At 34.0% G+C, this 20,867-nt stretch overlaps 4 protein-coding genes across 7 annotated transcripts in view; all 4 read right to left on the bottom strand.

Moving 5' to 3' along the window:
* Window positions 1–20,867, bottom strand: part of LOC129794093 (GPI mannosyltransferase 3) — a 1,193,052-nt gene that overhangs the window by 1,008,010 nt on the left and 164,175 nt on the right. The gene's annotated exons all lie outside the window — the stretch shown is intronic.
* The window catches only part of LOC129794120 (cytoplasmic tRNA 2-thiolation protein 1), a 1,132,104-nt gene that overhangs the window by 1,008,010 nt on the left and 103,227 nt on the right, over window positions 1–20,867 (bottom strand). The gene's annotated exons all lie outside the window — the stretch shown is intronic.
* LOC129794129 (plasma membrane ascorbate-dependent reductase CYBRD1) overlaps window positions 1–20,867 on the bottom strand; it is a 1,128,201-nt gene that overhangs the window by 1,008,010 nt on the left and 99,324 nt on the right. The gene's annotated exons all lie outside the window — the stretch shown is intronic.
* Window positions 2,199–20,867, bottom strand: part of LOC129794116 (uncharacterized) — a 40,973-nt gene continuing 22,304 nt past the window's right edge. Inside the window, exons 3-8 of the mRNA XM_055834745.1 lie at window positions 8,321–8,607; window positions 6,097–6,311; window positions 5,952–6,028; window positions 4,382–4,558; window positions 4,145–4,258; window positions 2,199–2,611 (exon numbers count right to left, since the gene is read on the bottom strand). Of these exons, the coding sequence (XP_055690720.1) occupies window positions 2,448–2,611; window positions 4,145–4,258; window positions 4,382–4,558; window positions 5,952–6,028; window positions 6,097–6,311; window positions 8,321–8,607 (1,034 nt within the window). The 3' untranslated portion in view covers window positions 2,199–2,447. The remainder of the gene's footprint in view (window positions 2,612–4,144; window positions 4,259–4,381; window positions 4,559–5,951; window positions 6,029–6,096; window positions 6,312–8,320; window positions 8,608–20,867) is intronic.

Raw genomic sequence — 20,867 nt, 5'->3', positions numbered from 1 at the left:
AGGTGAGTGTTCTGATTAAAATTTCCATTAGACGTCGCTTCGTCCTGCAAGACTAAAAGAATTACGGCATGGGCAAACTACTAAATAGATCCAAAAGGTAAATGTTCCTAATTAAAAATTGAATTAGGGGACTTCTCGATGAAAGTTGAGAAAATACAGGAGGATAAACATCGCATAGCTATCAAATCGTGTAAAAAGTAAAGTGAAGAAGAAGAAAGCACCACTGTATCATAAGATTATAACTCTAACTTCATTAATCTTCAACTTTTTTTTTCGGGTGCCTCGCACCACCCGTCCATCCAATATATTTCACTTCTTATCGACGTCAGATTATGGCGAGTGATTTTTGAGCAAAAATTTGAGTCCTTGACTTCTCCTTGTTTCTCCTTGCTGGTTTTGACCTACAAAAATACCCTGTGAAATGTTATCTTTTCTTACATCCCAAAGGATGGTTTGAAAGTGAGAGTCGTGTGCTTTTTCGTTGCGGGCGGTGGCTGAATTGCTACCAAACAGATAAAGAATTCATTGGCCTCGGCAATTCAAACACCACTCTCATTTACTTAAGGCGAGTAATCTCATAAAAATTTCCCAATGGAATATTAAATCTCGTCGCTTTCTCGCAACATTCATCACTTTGGAGAAGGGGGACGCGGGGGAGGGGGTGTGTAACAACGCGTCCACGCCACCCACATTCATTCATCGTGGTTGAGACGAATAAGCACCAAAGTGGACAAGAAATGATGGGAAAACTTTCATGGTGGAGTGAAAAGGAGATTTACTATGCACAACACAATGCGGGGGGCATGCAGAGGAAAAACAAAGTAGAGGGAAAGAGTGAGTTTAATTAGAATGCCTGAAGATTAGTAAAGTTTTGTGCTTTTCACATAGTGTTTTTGGCATATAGGGACCTTGTATAAAATAGATATAAAACTTTAAGGATGTTTAGTTTTAAATTAAGCTTTGGGGCATTTTTATACACCTATGCTGTCTATGTAATATTATGGGCAATATGGATTCTTATTGTTTGAAGAATCCTGGAAAAGCATCCGGGGTTTAGGTACATATGTACATAATAATTTTGAAATTAATAAGAAGATGATGCAGGACTTCAAAGCATTTCTTGGAATATAATGAAACAACCCCAAAATTTATTTTATTCGTACCTATATTTTTCATTTTTTTATCATATAAGGAAATCGTCCTAGGTTTTTGTTTTAGTATGTGTTTTATGTACCTACATAGTAAATGTCCGGAAAAGACATATCACACATTCATAAAATTGGTCCAATGTGACTGAAGGAAATACAAAAGTCCCCTTTGAATTGTTTTTTTTGGCAAAATGGCAAAATAAATGTTGTGTGAGTTCATTGCCGACGAATTCCTAATATCTCTCTGACGCATCCACAATCGGTGGCACGTGGAGAGGAAATTGCTGTCAATGGTGTTTGTGGATGGTGCGGAAAACCCTTATGTTGGATTTACTCTGTGGGCATCTATGCTCATGAAAATGTTCCAAAAAATTTTGTCGAATCACCAAAGTGAAGAGAGAAATAAGAAACATCCCCCAAACTCCAAAATCAGTGCATTAGAGCTATATTTTATTGTTATCTTCCTTTTTCTTCTTGTCGAATCCATTTGGATGTGATTCAAACACTTTAGGATGAAGAATTTGAATATTTCACAAGAGTGTGTGAAAGTGGGTGTTGAGTGAAGGAAACCTCTTACAATAGTGTTGAAAACTATTCTAATTTGCAATTAGTTCATTGTTTTATTCATGCTAATTCTCATTCAGGGAATTTCTCTAAGCATTAGGATTTGCGAATATTATATATACAAATACCACTCGGTGTGTGTTGTGAAACCAGATTAAATTCGGCTAATCCAGAAAATGTTCCATCTCTCTGTGAGTGACCACAGAGGTTAAAGCAACATGCATATATGCTGAAATTTTCCTGCATTCGGGCTTTTTTTTGGGGGGACTGCGAAAACAAATGCTGTGACTGTATTTTATTACTACACATATTTCAAAATTTCACAGTCTGTGAACTATTCGCATATTGAGAATATCTCCATGACTCCCCGTCCCCCCTCCACTTGATGGCAATATTTTAGTCAATAAAACACGAGCATTTTTGGACTGATGTTTCTATATTACCACATTCTTTATAACTTTTAGTCTCTCACCCACTTGCGCAAATTTTACATTAAATATTTTCATAATATCTATAGGTTATGTACAATATTTTTCCAGATAATTTTACTGTACAAAAATATTTACATACTTTACTGTTAATAAGGTACCTAAATTCTGTTTATATGTAATGTCTGCCACCTTTTACCCCCCATTGAATGGATGGGTTGTGTGGGTGTGGAGCTCTCACTCAATATAGATGAAAATCCAAACATTAATTCCAGCAGTTGGTGTTTACACCAAGAAGCACCCCAAGTCAACTTGCTGTGTGAAAAACATCCATTTGTAACCAATGGTGCCTCCTTGCAATAAATAACACAGCAAGTATCGTCGATGCCCAAATGGGCCATTTTTGAGTGATTTGTAGTATCGATGGTGACCCATTCACATGATCATGATGCATCGCAGCGGGATTATCGCCTGTAAAAGTGAAATAAATCAAATTATACTCTCTTAGTTTATCAAAATCTTTATTAATTAATTCAATTTTACAAGGTAAGTTTTTCTATGTTTTTTTTTTAAATTTATATTTATGCTGTAAAAAGTATTTTTGTTTTAAATTTCATGTTTAGTAATTTATTAAGGAGAAAATCATGGAAGGAAAATTGAAAATTGCAATAGAATTCTTCTCATAATAATTTTTAGGTAAATTTAAGTATTTTTAGGTAAATTTATATATATCTGCGGTTGGATTCTCATAACCCAACCTTTCTATACAATTTTCCTCAATTTCTTTTCTACATTGTTGTGTATAAGTGGTGTGTGTAGAAGCATACGAGTTGTTGCTAGTTTAATCTGAGTTTTTCTTTTTAGGAATTTTTCTGGAGTTTTCAGGACAAACGGGGTCGATTCTAGGGTAAAGAATCTTTTTCTTTTTTTTTTACAATTCATTAGTTTGATTTTTTTCTTTAATCGTGTTTTAAAAGAAAAATTACTTCCTCAGGACTTTTGAAAGATCTTTATGAAGTTCATAATTGACAAAATTAAATGAAACTTTGGAAAATTTATTCAATTAAAATTTAATCATTGAAGAAGTTTATTTTAAATAACAAAATGAAAATTGTTCGTACTAAATTTTATTAAATTAGTTTTCAGTTTAGAGATCAAAATATTCTCTTATATGCACAGAATATACCAACCGTTATGGAAATGATTTGATTAAATTTGAAACAAAACTAGTTCAGCATCGAACTGCTATATACATACATATGTATGTATGTAATGTACCTATATTTAGAAAATAACCCTCATGTGAAATCCCAATTTGAGGCACATGCAAAATATGTAAAATAATGTTACCATAAATTTCTTCAGTATCCCGGGCAAAATGACACTGAAAATTGCATTGTTGACATAAAAGGTTTATATTTGAAAATTCAATGTAATGTACCTCTCTAAAATTATCACTTTCAAACCTTTGCATTTTAACCTACAATTTAATTAAATTTTAATCATAATTTTGTTAGTTCATCTAATTCTGGTTGTATTGCCAGTGTTTGTTTAATTACAGCAATTTGGATTCATTTTAAATGAAGTACCTGTGTGTGCACTCAGGGACATTATTATGAGTGTTCATTAGGTGATTTTGATATTTTGTGACTTCATGAATGTTTCATTGCATTTCATGAAAAGCAATTGGGTATATACAACTTCAATTGTCATTAGTGTAATTGTTAGTGTATATGCGGGGGTGGTTGAAAAGGGTAAATGATGTTTATGGAGGTAAAAAAAGGGGAGAAGGAGAAAGAAAGAAAAAAAAACGAGTAAAAGACCATTTGGAAATGGAGGAAAGTTGTCTATAAACGTTAGAATGACTTTGTTGGGAAGTCAAGTGAAATTACTCCCCTTTCCATCACTCTGTATACGATGGGAGAGCGAGAGAGCTATTTAAAGAATTTTATGCATTTCATGAAAGAATTCACCATTAGAGAAAGAACTTTGGTTTTATATTACCTTTAAAGATATGTACCATCACGCTGGCAGGTTGAGAATTGCTGGGTACACAGCTATAATTCCCAGAGTGTTGCTTTGTGGCTCGCATAATTGTCAACTCGGAGTAGTTGTAGTCTGTAAATAGATATTGAGGGATTAAATGGACCGCAATGCAGCCTTGGTGGGTAGCCTCGGTGGCAAACCCCTATACTACAAGGGTGTATGGGGTGGAAATAAAAATCACACAAAGGTACCAACCGGATTCTGTTGAAATATTAACACCACGATCTGTATCGTAATTGATCATTCGGTCATCTTGGTACCAGAAGAGAAATTCCGACGTCTCTGTGCTTTGTATTACCCTGCAAATCAGTCTTAGTGTGGAATCTGGGGTTAAATACCTCACTGTAGGTCCAATAATTTCAGCACGAGCTTCTGCAAAGGCAATAAAATGGAAAGAGACAAACGGGATGAGGACGTACACCAAGACCAAAGCTCATAGTATTCATAACACAGAGGAGAATGAATGGAATTCCCTCTCAGTTCCATGCAGAATTGTCCCTATGCTATTTTTTTTAACCAACACACCAATCTCAACCCCCTCCCCAAAACAATCTCCCCATCTGTGCTAACAAAGAAAAATAACATAATTTTCTCATTGTATCCAATTTACATTGTGGAAATTTTCCAAGCAAAAGGATTTGGATGTTATGCTAAAATTAAATAAATGGCCGTGCAGCTTGGAAAAAAATGGAATGTTGGTATGTGGGTTTACTCCGGCAAATGCCAAAGACCTCTTGTGGGTTGTTGGCTTTTGCTAACTTGTCTGTTTTGTCCATCAACATTCATATTTAATGGCCAAAAAGAGGAGAGCTTTGTGCCTCGGTTTTTCAATTCCAAATTCTATCGATTTCCTCGAAAATATAGCTTATACCGTAGGAGTGAGTAAACCACGGACCATTTTATGGTATGGACGAGGCATTACATGCTTCACTGTGTTTCGATGAGAACCTTTTAGACAGGAACCCCAGAAGGGTTTTTTTTTGTTCTAGAATGGACTAATGAAAGAAACATAATATTGACTGAAAAGTAAATAGACATTGTACATTTATTCAGGAGCTGAATTTTGAATTAAATCCATTGTAACGGAAATTTATGGCAAAAAAGATTTTCCTGTCATTTTTCCTTTAAAGGGTATGTGTTTTTTATACAAAATATTGAATTCTTTGATATTATGTATGAATAATTTATGCAAAGCGAGAAAGGAAACATATATTTTTAAATTTTTTTATTTAACTCATGACACTGCAATTAGGTACATGATTGGTATCTCTCATACAACTTTACGCTTGAGTTTGTCTACTTGAACCGACATACATACATTGTGTGAAAAGCATGTAAGCATAATTTGTTGAAAAGTATAAAACCGCTGAATTCTTTCACACTGTAATTTACTGGATTTTTCTCTTTTCTATCAAATTTATCAATACGGAAGTGCATTGAGTAACATTGTGTTTGTGTACATGGTATGCAATCTGTAAATTGGATTAGGAGCTGCTGAAGCATGCTGTTTCAGCAGAAATCTTCTATCTCCTCCACAAATCGATTTGTAACATTTTTCCTGCAAATGTATTTTTTTTTATTAATGCTCCTTCCGAGAATCACCCTGCACAATTTTCACTTGAATTAACTGCTGTCTCTGTGTTAAAAGAAAACTTCACAAATGTAATGTGAAATTTCCAGCGAGAGGTGTATATTCGTTATATCACAAGTAAAAAAAAATTCAATTGGTTCGAAGAGGAAGCATAAAAGCTGCCACTTTACTCACCAATGACGTTCAAATGAAGAAATATCGATTGAGGGGGATGCGTAGATGAGACTTGGCATTCATAGGTCCCAGCATCTCTGCAAATTGATGAGAAAAAAAAAGTCTATTTCAAATTTACTCGTAGAGTAATTGAATGAATTCAGACCTTGGTTGCACAAATTTTATTTGCAGCGTCCAATCCTGCATGCGGAAGGAAGAGATATTTTGTGTGACGAGATAAATTGAAGTGTTTATTATTTTAATGCAATCCCATCTTACCTCTGACGTCTTAAGGTGGGTGGCACTAAATCTCTCATCACTGCTATACGTTGTGAGAGCTACTGTTAGCAGATGGTAATCTTTTCTTCGAATCCACGAAACCTATACCACGCAAAAAGAAGAAAGTATACAATTAAGAAATTACAGAGACGAGAAAGAGATGCATAAGTAGTGTTGAAGAAAATGGGAAAATATATAATATTTTTTCTCCACTCTTTTAATTGCTTTCTTATTCACTTATTGCAATTTTCCTTTGCTCCCTTACTGCGTGCTCAGACCTTCAGCAAATTCCAAGATTTTTTCTGAAAATTATTTTCAATAGGGTGAGGGAAATGTTGTGCATTTCCTTTCTCATTCGTATTTTCTGTTCTAATTTGATAAGCACTTAAAATTCCAACAGAATTGCAACTGTTAAAATATTCCTTACAATTTTCTCACGTCCTAAAGTACGTATTCAATACAAAATAGATTAAACAAGCATTTGTTTGTTTTATTTTTATTCCAAGTTCTTAGTCTTCACGGACAGGAGTGTAGCCAGGGAGGGAGTTTGGGGGTAAATAATAAACGTATCGAACGTTAGAAACAAAAGTCAGACGTTATAACAAATGTGAAATCTGTGAAATATTTTAAATGAAACGTGGCTCTTTAAAAAGATCGTCAAACTTTAGAAAAAAAATGTCAAATCACAGGTGAAAGAGACGTTAGAACGAACATCAGATTTAAAAAAAAATCAAAAGTTAGATATGATTTGTCAAACGTTAGAAAAGAATTGTCAAAATGTAGAATAGGATCGTCAAACGTCACAAAAGAATCTTCAAATAAAAAAAACGCTTTCAAATATATTTAAAAGTTGGAACAGAAACGTCAGACGTTCAAACAAAATTCAAAAATTATAAAATAAGGATATTGAAATGAATGGCAATAGTTAAAATTAATATCCAACGTTAGAAAAGAAATATCCAGTCATTTAATCTGAATTAAGCTCAAAATACTCCCTTGAACATATATCATGACTACGCCCCTGTTCGTGGAATAAACAAATATCTTAAGGGAGAGTATTTGCAATAAGTTGTGAGAAGTCGTTTATGTATTGATATGAGATTTTGCAATATTGTTTGTGTAGAAATGTTGTTTTAATTTTGTTTCACAGAGATGCAATACTGAATGAAAGATTCCCTAGAAAATCACCATGTTTATTTTGAATCTGTATACTTGTGCTCTATTTGCTAGCCTAGAATTGTATTTTCATGACTTTGAAGTATTTCTTTGAGTAAATTACAAAAGAGAAAAAAATGTCTTTTCTTTGCTACAAATTCCTGGTATTCATATACAATTTTAATTACTTTATGCACAAAAAATACATTATTTTTCAGCTTTTCATTTTGATTTTTTGATGCTGTATTACATTTTTTTATTTCCTACTCAGAGAGGATTATATTTTTAAAATTCATAAAATTGAGCAAAAATGAAAAGATAACAAAATAATATTTTTTCTGTATATATTTTGATGAAATTAATTTCAATAAAGGAAAAATACACAATGATGTATAAAATCAAAATGAAATGAGCTACAATTTGACCAGATTTTTTCATGTACTCTAACATGCCTTCCATGAGGAAAGACAGCATCAAACTTGGCATCAGGGAAGAAGATGCCTTGGAGGTGTGATTTGGAATGCAAAATTATCTTTATGCTGCTCATCGTATTTACGTGCCGTAAATTCACCAATAAATAATCATAATCTTCCCAGCAAAATTCTCCATAAAATTCCTGTCTCAGACTCCTTATACGCTGGAAGGCCAATTTTCTCAAAATGCCCCAATCGAAGGGGATTTACAGCGAACGGCTGGCAAATTGGGCACAATGTGGGGGTGCAAAAAAAAGTGCTCACGATGGGTGAGAAAAATTATCACAAAATTGCACAATGATTCATATCCGTAATCCTCCGTTAGGGAGAAAATTCCTCGAAGGTGGGGTGTGTGTGAAAAGTGATTTGGGGCGAGAAGGTGCAAATTTGATTATTGGTGCTGCGGTAGCATAGCTTGGGGTGGCTGTGTTGGTGGGGGGAGGGGCGGGGAAGGCGTTGGTAGAAGAATAGAGATATGCTCACCACTCCGTCTCCAATGAAGTGTACGACGCAGGGGAGGTGAGCCGTTGCGCCCACCTGGGTGGTGATGAGGGTGAGATTGTCGGTACCAAAAGACATTGGTTGCCTGAAGAATTCCTCGAGTGTGTTGGTGTCGTCGTGTTCAATTACCACAGACAAACCCCCTATGTCGCTAGTGTCGTCCGGATGTGGCGGCTGATGACTATGCTCCGGAAGTGACAGCCCTGCCGTCGGCATTGGTGATATTAAATATTTACTGCGTCTCCCCATTAATCCGTAATCAGCAGAACCTATAAGCAGTGAGATGGCAAGAAGAGAAAAGGGCACATATGTTATAAGAGTTCAATTTACACATGGGTGATTTTTTTAATTTAGCAAGAAGCAATCACCAAGGAGGTATGTTAGCACCACGCCAACCCCCCTACCTTCCCCTTAACCACAACATCCACCTCATCGCATTTCATCATTTTGTGGATGACAACATCGCGGTTTTTCTTTCATTTGGAATCCCTCACAGAGTAAAAAAAAGAGAAAAAGTTCCCTTCCACAAAAGCACGATGCTTGCATTATAATGATACCCCTTACCCATTGGATCCAATAAGAAAGTGTTACGTGACACTTTAGAAAGCGCGAAGCTAGGGCTTGGAGAAATTGATGTGAGATAGTGTGGGGGTATAATAAGAATAACACCGCATCTCTCCAATTTCCCTTGCGAATAAATTTACATTCTCAAGTGCTAAATATGAGGGCTTGGGAAGCAGAGTGACAAAAAGAAAATCCTCAGATGTTTCTTTTGCAGTTAACTATGTCTCGGTGAGATCGAATGTTGTGTTTATTAATTCCATAGTCGTTGCTCTTGTATCAAATGATTCTCAAGCTTCATAATTGCACGTTTATGTAATATTTTTTAAGGGTTTGTTTTATGGATTTTTCTGCATTAAACCTACATGCTGCGATTAACTAAACTCATAAACTTTTCTCGTATTTGCTGTAACCTCTGAAAATTCCCTAATGAAGACTTATATAGGTATTATGGGCTATATATGTAATGTTTATACATATATAGATATCTTCCTTCCACACTATTCCTGTAAAATTCTTCATTAAATTTTATTCAGTTCATCATGACATCGTAGAACCATAAAACTTCACGTATAAAACTTAAAGATGGTACTGCAGCAATGAAAATCCGTAGAAGAGGCTCAATCTACATAGTCAAAAAGGCATCATTGAATAGCAGACTAAAGCAAACATGAGAATCTTTTTCCCTTTTATTCTTGAGTGAGAAAGTTTTTTGTAGTTTTAACAATTATATCAATGCCCCCCGCATCTACTCATCATCTACCACTAAAACTCTACAAAAAAAACTACCCTGTTTATTGAGAAAACTCTGGCAGTACTTTCACAACACTTACTAAACTTTGTCAGTGAGAGAGAGAGAGAGATTTTGCAAGAGAGATAGTGGAAATAAAATGCAATTTTCCTCACACTTTCTCAATAATACGAAATTTGAAAAGTTCCACCAACTTACAAAAGCTTGAGCTTTAACTTTGAAGTACAGCACCTACTAAAACTATTCAGTAATTCACTATTTATGTCCTTCATCTAACATCTATTGTATAATCGAGATAAAAGGGATATATGTATACACATATATGTGCATGGATATGTATGAAACCTTTCCGGAAATAAAGCTTATTGTTTATGTGGAGCAATATGCAAAATTAATAATCTTATTGTACTACATCCAGTAATATCTTGAGAACATATAAGTCAATTCAAATATACAAGCCACCTTAGGGCAATTACTCCAACACAATCCAATCAAAGATGACTCTACACACTCCAAGCACTGAATAACAAAAGATCACGTACAATGAAAATTATTTAAAAATTTATAAATTGCAAACATTTTCATGGTATGACAATAAATTGAAATGAATAGGGGAGAGCGGGGTTAAAAAAGTCACTTAAGGGTTTAGAAAAAGCTCAAAATATCATATTTCCCAAACAGATAAAGCGAAATGTATTGCTCAATTCTTTAGGAAATTTACTGCCCTACAACTCTTTCTCAGATCATTTTGTTCTATCTAACTAGTAAATATGATATTTTAAGCCTTTTCCAAACCCTAAGTGACTTTATTAGCCCCGCCCTCCCCTAGAGGATTTTTTTTTGTTAAGTTCTACATTTATTTTATCTTATTAAACTCTTATATTAAGGTAATTTAATTCACATTTAGAAATAATTTTTATATAATTTTTCAGTGAAATTATAATAAAAGAGAATTTAATTCAAATCTTTCATGCAAGCTATCCCATAAATAAGTCATTAAAACCATCAATAAGCGTGAAGGAATGAAATGTAAATTATATCCTTCGTCTTTCTGTTGATATACACCGCGTCAAGTCAATAAATTAGATGAGTTAATATTCTTTGTGAATAATTTCGTCAAGTTTATTTCTCAAGTGTAATTTTTATGAGGCACGCAGACATATTCCCCGGTCCCAAGCTATTATACAGAAAGCAAAAGGCTTTTCATGCATTGAAAATCTCTTCAAAATGAACACGAACACAGAGCCTTCTCATCACACAACCAGCAAAGTGTTGATGTGTTGAATTTAAATCCCACGCACCCGAGGGTGGGTGGGATAATCGAATAAATTTTGAGAGGAGTGCCCCATTATCGATTTGATATAAATTTTTATCAAGTCTCAAGCATTCACACGCGTGTGCTCAACATGATCCTTTTTTTTTTTCCTCGCCCAATTCCGCAAGGATTCACTAGAGCCCCTCCCTCCCTGGCCGCCTTGTCCCTATTCTTCTTTGAGGAATCATCCCGCAATTCGGCATTGACCAGGATAATGGGTCTGGGGAAGCTGTATGGTCAGAAAAAAAGCGAAACGACAGCAAAAGTGGATGTGAAACTGGAAGAAAATTAAGGGATATTTCGCCCCAAACTTCCACCATATGTGTGATTTTTATCAAAGGGAGATACGGAATGATACAGGACGTTGTGCTGTGAAATATCATCGAGAATAGGCGTTTGGGTGCCACACAATGAAGACGTTTAATGTTGAAGTGATAACTTCTCATTTGGCGAGAGGCAAAACTCTTTTATATATATTTCTCCATCACATGTGAGTGGGATAATCCCTCTGAATCTCATCCCCACAATTGTGGCCTCTTAACGCGCACATATAACTCTTGGACGACAATTCAATGCCATATTGGGCTCAGCGGGAAACGACAAAGAGCCTTAGGAAATAAATAACACACCAAGTCACAAGGGGTTGATTACTTCACAAAATAAAATTGCCTATAGGCAATGGAAAGAAATCTCTATTTGTTGCATCGTCAGCATTACTTGGCTTGATTTTGTACGACATTTTTCCATTATTTTATTTAAAAAAAATGATTTTTCAGGAATTTTTATTTTATTCTTGTAAGAGCTTTTGTACTGAAAATTGTTTAAGGTTTTTTTTTTTTAAATTATTTTGAGGCTGAAGGATTTAAATGGGTGTCAAATCCATGTAAATTGCAAGGGTCAAATTATAAAATGATTTTTCTTGAAAAGAGTCTCCTTAAGTCACTGAGGATAAAGCAAAGTTTACCGAAAGCTTCCATATAAATTGAATTTTTCTATCCAAAATAGAGTTCTCAGTTGTTTAAAGCTTCTGAAGCTACCTGAAAGTAACAAACTCCCATTCAAAATATTTTTTTCATCCTTTTTTATGCAATTTATATGTGTTGAAATAGAATTATTTGACTACCCCTTGGAGATGTAACACCATGGATTTTTTTCTTTTTCTGAAACACATTTTGCACCTCTTTGTAATTTCTTTTTAATTAAATTTATTCATTTCTCAGAATTTAATGCCACATAGGTCCGTGCACATTTCATTTTAGTGAAAAAGTACTCTATATGGGTAAGAAAAAAATAATTTTCCGTCTGCATTGACACGAAAATGAATATAAAAAGCTCATGCTTGAATTATATGAAATGTTTCGTAATTCTTGGAGTGTAACATTTACACCAAAAGCCATTCTTACCTCTCTTCTTTTTTCTAATAGATTGTAAGTAGAGAATAGAGCATAATTAAAAGTTTGCTCGCATATTCTGATGTTTTGTTTCCTCCACCGGAAGTTGGATTTTAATTTTTAGCAAGCACACATTCATTCATTATGAATATTGAAGAGGGTTAAGAGAAGGATGTAAAATTTTTTTGGAGTTACAAAGAATGGATATATAATGGAATTCTCTCACCCTATTAGTTGAAGTCAAATATAATTTATTATTTTGCAAATAAACCATAGAAATATGAATAATATAAATTATGCGCATAAATTCTTTTATTTTCGGTTAAGAATTATAATATAAAAAATCGTCTTTAAAGACGAATTTTCTCTCCTAAAATTGTATATATTTTGAGCAATTTTAGTATATATAATTCATAAGGAAATTTTGAGTAGGTATTTCTAAGGTGTTGATTAACTTCTTAACCAGCTGTAGCATAAAAAGTTATTCTTGTTAAGGAAGAAAACTCAAATTGACAACCTTGGGAGACACAAAATTCAAGTAAATTAATCGCAAAAGAACTCAAGTAATATTTTCTTCGCATTTGGCCAATGAAGAAAATTTTAATATCCTCTCACAGAGGAAGTTATTTGCGGAACGTTCTGAAACATCAAAAGGGCGGAGTCTTGAGGAAAATTTGCAGGCCATTTATTTTGTTTCACTTCTGTTTGGTCTGTAAATATGGAAATGCTCAAGGAGCTATATGCATATGCAATAGGAGTTTTCTTAGAAATTCGTTATTATTTTTTTGGCAAAGACAGAAAACAACAAGGAAAAAAGATATACTCAAATTGAATTAATTTCTTTTTTTCTTGAGACATTTTTCGTATGTTTATTCATAAATCTTTACCGAGACTCCCAGTCATTCATTTTCCTTTTGAATTTACTTTTTGTCGAGGTTTCCCCTTAAAAATTGTACGCCCACAAGAATTGGTTGGGAGGCACAAAGGAGGTGGAAGAAAAACAAGAAATTGCGAAGTTATCTGACAAATCAACTGCATATGCCCTGCTATAGGGTACCTCATTTAAATAACAGCATAATTGTTTTATATGGGTAAGTAGAGCTATTCTCTTGGCGTCCATTTGACTGCGCGTTTCCTTGCATGGGTTGCGCCTCTCAATGGGGTCTGTCCATGGCAGATATTTCCGCAATATTGCTCCCATTTCTGTGGTGAGATAATTGAACCGGGGAGCATTTCTCTCCGACAAACCGCAAATAATGACCTTCCCGCACCACTTACTTTCGCCTCAATGTTCACACGACTCTCAAGTATGTACTGAGCATGGGGGATTCAAGAATTTGGACACATAATGTAAACCCATTTGGCAAAAATTCATAATAAATTTATGCTTTTATCCTGCTATGTAAGACCGTCAAACAGTGAAAGATTTCCCTTCAATCGTCTTTAAATAAAAAATATTGCTTTGAATCTCTGGGCAGAATTTCTCAAATTCAAATACAAAAGCTTCCGCTTTTCAAAAATATTTACTCATTTCTCCATATACCTCTTTTATGGAACACCAACACACGTGGCTGTATTTCCCAAGCATTGAAATCTCATCATTCATTCACAGTGTTTTGAACATTGTATCTTCATTTTTAAAATAATGGTACAATTCGTCTTGTTTATTATTCAAATTAAATATATACATTTTCCACGTTTCGTCACTTCTTCCCTCGTCCGGGAATTTTCTCGGGGAAAAATGAAAAGTCAGAGACATTCCACACCGGAGATGAAGTATGATGAGGTAATTTTTTGGCAGAATGTGCAAATAGAGTGTGGTGAATATTGAGAAAATACCAGCAGCGCATGATAGAAATTTTTTCAGCATCCCTCGAAGCATAGTAATATACATATACATGTTTTTTTGTCCTTATCACAGATTCCACATTATCATATCTGTTGACTCATGCTTCCAAATTCATGGTTGATTGGAAATTAAAAATTAATTTTGCCAAGAGGGAAAAGCAAAACGAATAAATTAGCATGACCGAATAAAATAGATAAAGATACATAAATTGATAGTACAGGTATGTAGTAGGTACAGTAAAAAGTGTATAGGAAATCGGGAAATGTATACTGATAAGCTTCAAGGCTTTCACAGTATGTGATTTTATCATTATTAGTGAAAAAACTGGCGATGTTGTACGTATGCTACTCTTCTGGATTCGTTTATGTATATTCCGGAAATATTCGGAATCGGTTAAGACGTTTCGGAACTAATTTCGGAGGAATTCATTTTTTAGCAGATTTATCGTGTGTTTTCCGAAATAATCACTAAAAAATCTAATTACTTTTTGTTAAATAAATTTGTTTTTTTTTTCGTTTAAATATCAAATCATACTCACACAATTAATGAACCATTAGTGATATAAAAAAAAAGTTTTCATTCTTTTCGATGAAAGTATCAAGGCTAAACTCTTTCAAAGCTCAGAATCTCAAAAGAAAATTTGAGGATTTATTTTTCAAGACGCTAAAAAGACTCAAAATCATTCGCTTCAAAGAAAGTATAGTAGTATAAAAATTTTAATGAACTGATTTCTTCTAAATGACGTTCATTTCATATTTTTGTTCTTTCCAAGTCTTCGAAAATTTCTTTATTTTTTTCGAGAGAGAAAGAGTAGAAAAAATCTCAAAACTATGTTGAATTGGAAGGGAAAAAAGAGCACAAACTACGTCAAAACTATTGTGTTCACTATATTGTCTCGTTAAAGCCATGTAAAAGTTCACTGGTGAGGGTGAAAAAATTCCATTGGAAAGGGCATTTTGGAAGTTTGTAGGAGAAGAAAAATCAGAGATTAAATTTTCAACAAAGAACTAAAAGTGGATTAAAGAGGAAACACGGAACTGTCTTTAGCATGGTGTAAGTTTTTCAATTTAGGGAATTTCCCCCAACAAACTTTTGCGCGCGAACCTCGAGAGATTAATTCCCAATTCAATAGCATCACCTCCTGTCCATTCTTGCCCCTATATATGGCTTTATTTTTAGCATGTAGGTAATAGAGTTTTTATTTAATATTTTGTGAGTGAACTTTTCTTTTTTTCCAAGAAGTTGCTTGAGAATTTTCTAAAAGGAATTTAATGGATTTTTTTTTTAGACTTAACAACAGTCTAATATCGGTGTTAATAATTGCATGTAATGCAATGTGTGGAATATGTTATCTTACATAAAAGTTATGTACATTGGTAATTACATTTTCCAGGCTATCTTCCGATAAATTTCCTTAATAAAATGTTATGTAGGCATATAAAAAATATCCTTAATATAAACATGATTAAATCAAAATCCAAGACCACAGTAAATCTCGTAAAATAAGCAATAATCTTTTCTGGTTCGTCAAAGTGGAAAACACATTGAAGGAATTCAGATTAAACTTTTAATTGCTCTTCATTTAATCATCATTCTCTCAAATCCAATGGAGCATTATTTGGGTCTTCTTATCTTTTAAATTCTCCCGCCTGACGTCTTCTTGCGCAGCACGGACGCAATTTGCAAAAACCCAAAAATACCCCCAAATCTCCATACCATTTGCATCACTTTTATTATGATCTTTCATTACAAATTTATGAACAATCAACCACCCTCGCATTAGTAATGAAAGAGTTGGCTGAAGTTGGTTGTCGCCTGTATAGCTTTTTTTTTTCAGGCCGGGAGACGCTTCCCTTGTGGCTCATTTTGAATTACTCAACGAGCTTTTTGGTGTGTAGTACGCGAACACCCCTTCGCCTTTTGGAAGTTTTCGGAGTAAGGCATAATTTATAAAATTATGGTAGTGAAGAACACATAGAAAGAGCAGCAAGATTCACGCCCCCCAAAACAATTACTACTTCCATATGCACATCGGCTGGATGGCGCGGCAGGGGGTACGTTCATGGAACAAAATTTGCATAACACACCACACAATTTGCTTAAAAATATCCCAGTGTATGTTTGATGTACAAGTACATACTTGCAAACATGGTGTAAAAAAAGCAACATCATAAATAACTGAGGATTCTGAGGGGTGAATTTTATATAGTGGAAAATTTGGAAAATAATCAAACATGCGGAAGCAGGCGGGGATACAGGCATGTTCCGTAGAATAGCGATGTTTGTTAGAATAAAAATCTGTGTATACAATGAGGAAGAAGATGACGGAGAATAATTTAAGAAAACTGAAATGGTTTTTTGATCGAATATTTGGCTAACTAACTTTTCAACTAATTTGAAAAGAAAATCAGTTAAACCAACAATCCGTTTTTCATATTTTCTTGAATACAACTCTATCACTGAGGACCAGGAAAAACTTCTAGAAAGGTTCTTAAGATTTATTATGGGAATAAAAATGTAAAGAAATCAAATATTTAGCGAGAGATCTAAAAAAAATTGTAAAGGTTTTTTTTTCTTATTAAGCAACTTAACGTGACCTCCCTTCCGGACAAAGCTTTTAGTCTACTCTACAAATTCTCAACATATAAAGAAAAATTTCTCATGATTTTTTTTTCTTCTCAAAAAATGTGAATAGAATTTCCACCTTTACACGGCATACGCCTGTAAATGAAGGGAAATTGTGAATTGGTGCTGGATCGCATAGAGCGGTGGTTCTACTCAATTTTTCTTCATCATACTTGTGGGTATGCTTTCTTAAGGAGAGCGCCTGTATCGTACTGAGAAAATTGCTCCGCATTACATCAGTCCTTAGTTTATGAGCCATGCCAATATCCTTTTCCACCCCCTCAAACTCAATTCCTTATACGTCTGCCGCCGTGAGATTCTACCACCGAAGCAAACTCTTATGAGTTAAAAGACCATTTTGCGCAAAAGGAGAAATATGTATAAATAGAACGGAAAATACTATTCAGTTTGTTTTCCGCACTCATCCCACATCCGCAACGCCTGGTAATAGTTTCTTAGCATTGCCACAACGAGGAATCCCAGAGTGTCTCTACAAGAGCCTTTTTTCCCACTTGCAGATAAACCCAGTATTTTGCACTCTGCCATCGCACTACCACCTTTATAAATCATGCAGGATTCTTGTGCGGAAACATACTTGTATATACCTATAGCAAACATGAAATATTGGCGCAAATTTTCGCGATTATTTATGTCTGTATGTGGCGTGTATTTTATGCGAGTTTCTCCTATATCTTCATAAGTCTGCAGGATTTTTTTTTCACTTGTGAAGATTGTTAAGTAAACTTATTTTGTCCTGAAATTTACTACGCAATAGTTGAACAATTTAATCATAGTGAAGTGGAAGGACTAGGATGAAATTATAAAAAAATATTCTGCTTAGAATTTCACAACTACTTCATAACTCTGAAGACATTTTCTTTTATATAAACAACTTTGTGATTTGTTAGCTTTTCGAATTGTTATAAAATTCATGTTCTGCAGAATCTGATGAAGACCAACAGTTTATTTAAAAGCTCAAGAAAAGTGCAGAAAAGATTTTCTCTCGTACAATTCTCAAATAAATACTGGAAAATTATACAAAATTCATAATACATAGTCAAGAATTTAAATCTCAAAAATGTAAATTTATGCAACATTTCTTGTGTACAGGAAATGAATTTAAAATTCAATGTTTGGTTCATTTTATTCATATTCTTTTTGCATCAGGTTTGATATAAAATAAAAATTTACGAATTCTACAATCTATACATATACGAACACACAGCAAATAGGAATTTTCAAATTTTCAATGAAAAGCACAACATTAAATGAAATTTTTATATATAATCAAAATCGAAGAGACACGATCTCTGTATGATTGTGGCATTAAAATAGAAATTCAAAATTGAAAATTCCAACTTGATTTCCTTTTTCTCTTTATTGTATATAACACGCGTAGAAGATGGAATTTTCAAAACTTCGAATCAGCAGGTAAATCAAATATAAACAAATTACACCTACAGCCAAAAATACGATAACAAAAAGCTTCTTGCAGAGAGATTTTGCACGTCTCGCTACTGGGAGTATAAAGACCACTCGAGCGAAACATTAAATCATCTACTCGGAGACACAGATATTCGATTAAAATTGCAAAATTATTCACATGTCGACGACATGAAAATCCTAGACAGGTTGAGAGTAATGTTAACTGTGTACATGTGTTAACATTTGGTGGAAGAAATGGAGCATTTGGTTGAGCAAGATACTCATCGTGTGCAAAATCCACTTTTCACCCGTTTATAATGGTAATTCTTTTGGAAAGCAGATGAAATATTCAAGAAAGGGGTGGCAACGAAATATTTTGGTGTAGTAATAAATTCTTGGTAGTAGAATAGGTACTCTTATTTACTAAAAAGGTCAACAAAAATGAATAATATAGCACTTATTGTCACATTGTATGATTTTGCTCGAATCTTTTTTTTTAATAACTTATTCAGGCTCGACTCTAGATCGTTAATTATGCCCTCAAAAACTTAGGCTTTTAAATTAAAAATCTACTCAAATATTTAAATCTTTTTGATAGATTTTTAAAAAAAAAAATATCTTTAACATTATTTCTTCAATTAAAAACTCAAAATTATTCTAATTAAACGTTAGAATTTTCTTTCGCCTGAGTCCTTTCATTTCAAGAGACACACAAAAAAAATCCCCAAAAATTTATTACTATCCCAAGTTTCAAGTATACATTAATAGGCGACCCTTTTCACTCAACTCGTGCTCTTCTCTTTTGCCATTTCTTGTATACCAGACGAACAACATGTTGTGGAAAATCAACTTTGAATTAATTTTCATGCCTTTTGGTGTTAAATTCCTTTCATGTTACGGAGTTTTTAGAAGGCATGGTTCGTTTGGAAGGCGAGAAAAATGAATTGAGATTTTTTTCCGAGTCCCCGAGCATCGCAATTTGAGTACTAATTTAAACAAATAGCTTTCCCAGACGAATGCGGGAAATGAATATATTCTTGCGTATACAATTTATAGTCCCAATTAGAGACCGAAGTCGATGGACTTTTCGTCGACGACGACTTGATGCAAAGTTTGCATCGACTTCGACGACTAAGTCGAGTTAGTCAGTCGAGCATAAGTCGACGACGACTCAACGACTTAGTCGACTTATAGAGGAAAGTTACACAAAATTTTTTATACAGAGCATAAAGTTTATAATTAAATATTTTAGCTGTGTTTCTTTTAGACACAGCTTTTGTGTACCGAGCAAAATCGAAAGTCGTCAGATCGGGCTCAAACTTGGGATGAGCACGAATTAGGGTCCCCACATTCCAAAAAACGTATGCGCCAAAAAAAAATTTTCCGGCCGTCCGTCCGTCCGTCCGTCCGTCCGGCCGGCCGGAACCTAACGCTAAATTGTAAGAGAACGGTGATAGATAGAGACTTGCGGTAAACGGCAAAGTTTAAATATCGACTGGAAGACATCCGATTATGATGTCAAATTTTACCCCCCCACCCCCCCGTCCGCCATTTTGAATAACCTCAAAATTTTGTTTTCGCTATATCTCAGCCGCTATTATAGCTAGAGGGCTGAAATTTTGATATGTTGTAGGGGCCATCAGTTTCATTTTAAACATTATTTTTGTGTTCTAAAGTAGTCAATATATACTTCTTTGAGTGTATCAAGAGGTCTATTGAGCTCATTTCACGGCAAGAATTTTCTTATTTTGCGAAAAATTCAATACTTTTGAGGCAGTATTAAGAATTTTCAATTAATTTAAATGTTTAATTTGTTTTTTTTATCACATTTTTTTGGAATGTTCAGGAGCTTTTTTTGGATTCTATTTTTTTTACCCTAGCGAATGGCATAATGAAGCTCTGAAAGCTCTAGAAATAGGTTTTTCTTAAATTTGCACAAAACTCCGAAGAGAGTTACAATGAAGCTCATAAGGAAGCTTTTAATAAAAAATATATTTCTGAAAGAATGAGTATGATCATAATATTTGTTTAATAAGCTTTTAGCCAAATTAAGGAGTACCAAATTTTGTATGGGAAGAGTTATTCGATGAAACAATCAAATTTCGCATAATTAAAAAAAAAAGAATAAAAATAATAAGATATTCTGGATTTTGTCGGCAGACAAAATCCAGGTTATAATAAGATATTCTGGATTTTGTCGGCAGACAAAATCCAGGTTATATTAAGATATTCTGGATTTTGTCGGCAGACAAAATCCAGGTTATATTAAGATATTCTGGATTTTGTCGGCAGACAAAATCCAGGTTATATTAAGATATTCTGGATTTTGTCGGCAGACAAAATCCAGGTTATATTAAGATATTCTGGATTTTGTCGGCAGACAAAATCCAGGTTATATTAAGATATTCTGGATTTTGTCGGCAGACAAAATCCAGGTTATAATAAGATATTCTGGATTTTGTCGGCAGACAAAATCCAGGTTATATTAAGATATTCTGGATTTTGTCGGCAGACAAAATCCAGGTTATATTAAGATATTCTGGATTTTGTCGGCAGACAAAATCCAGGTTATATTAAGATATTCTGGATTTTGTCGGCAGACAAAATCCAGG

Source organism: Lutzomyia longipalpis, chromosome 3, assembly GCF_024334085.1.
Source record: "Lutzomyia longipalpis isolate SR_M1_2022 chromosome 3, ASM2433408v1".
In the NCBI taxonomy this organism is placed as follows: Eukaryota; Metazoa; Arthropoda; class Insecta; order Diptera; family Psychodidae; genus Lutzomyia; species Lutzomyia longipalpis.
Note: the sequence above shows the minus strand (reverse complement) of the source record. Positions and strands in the feature narration are given on the sequence as shown.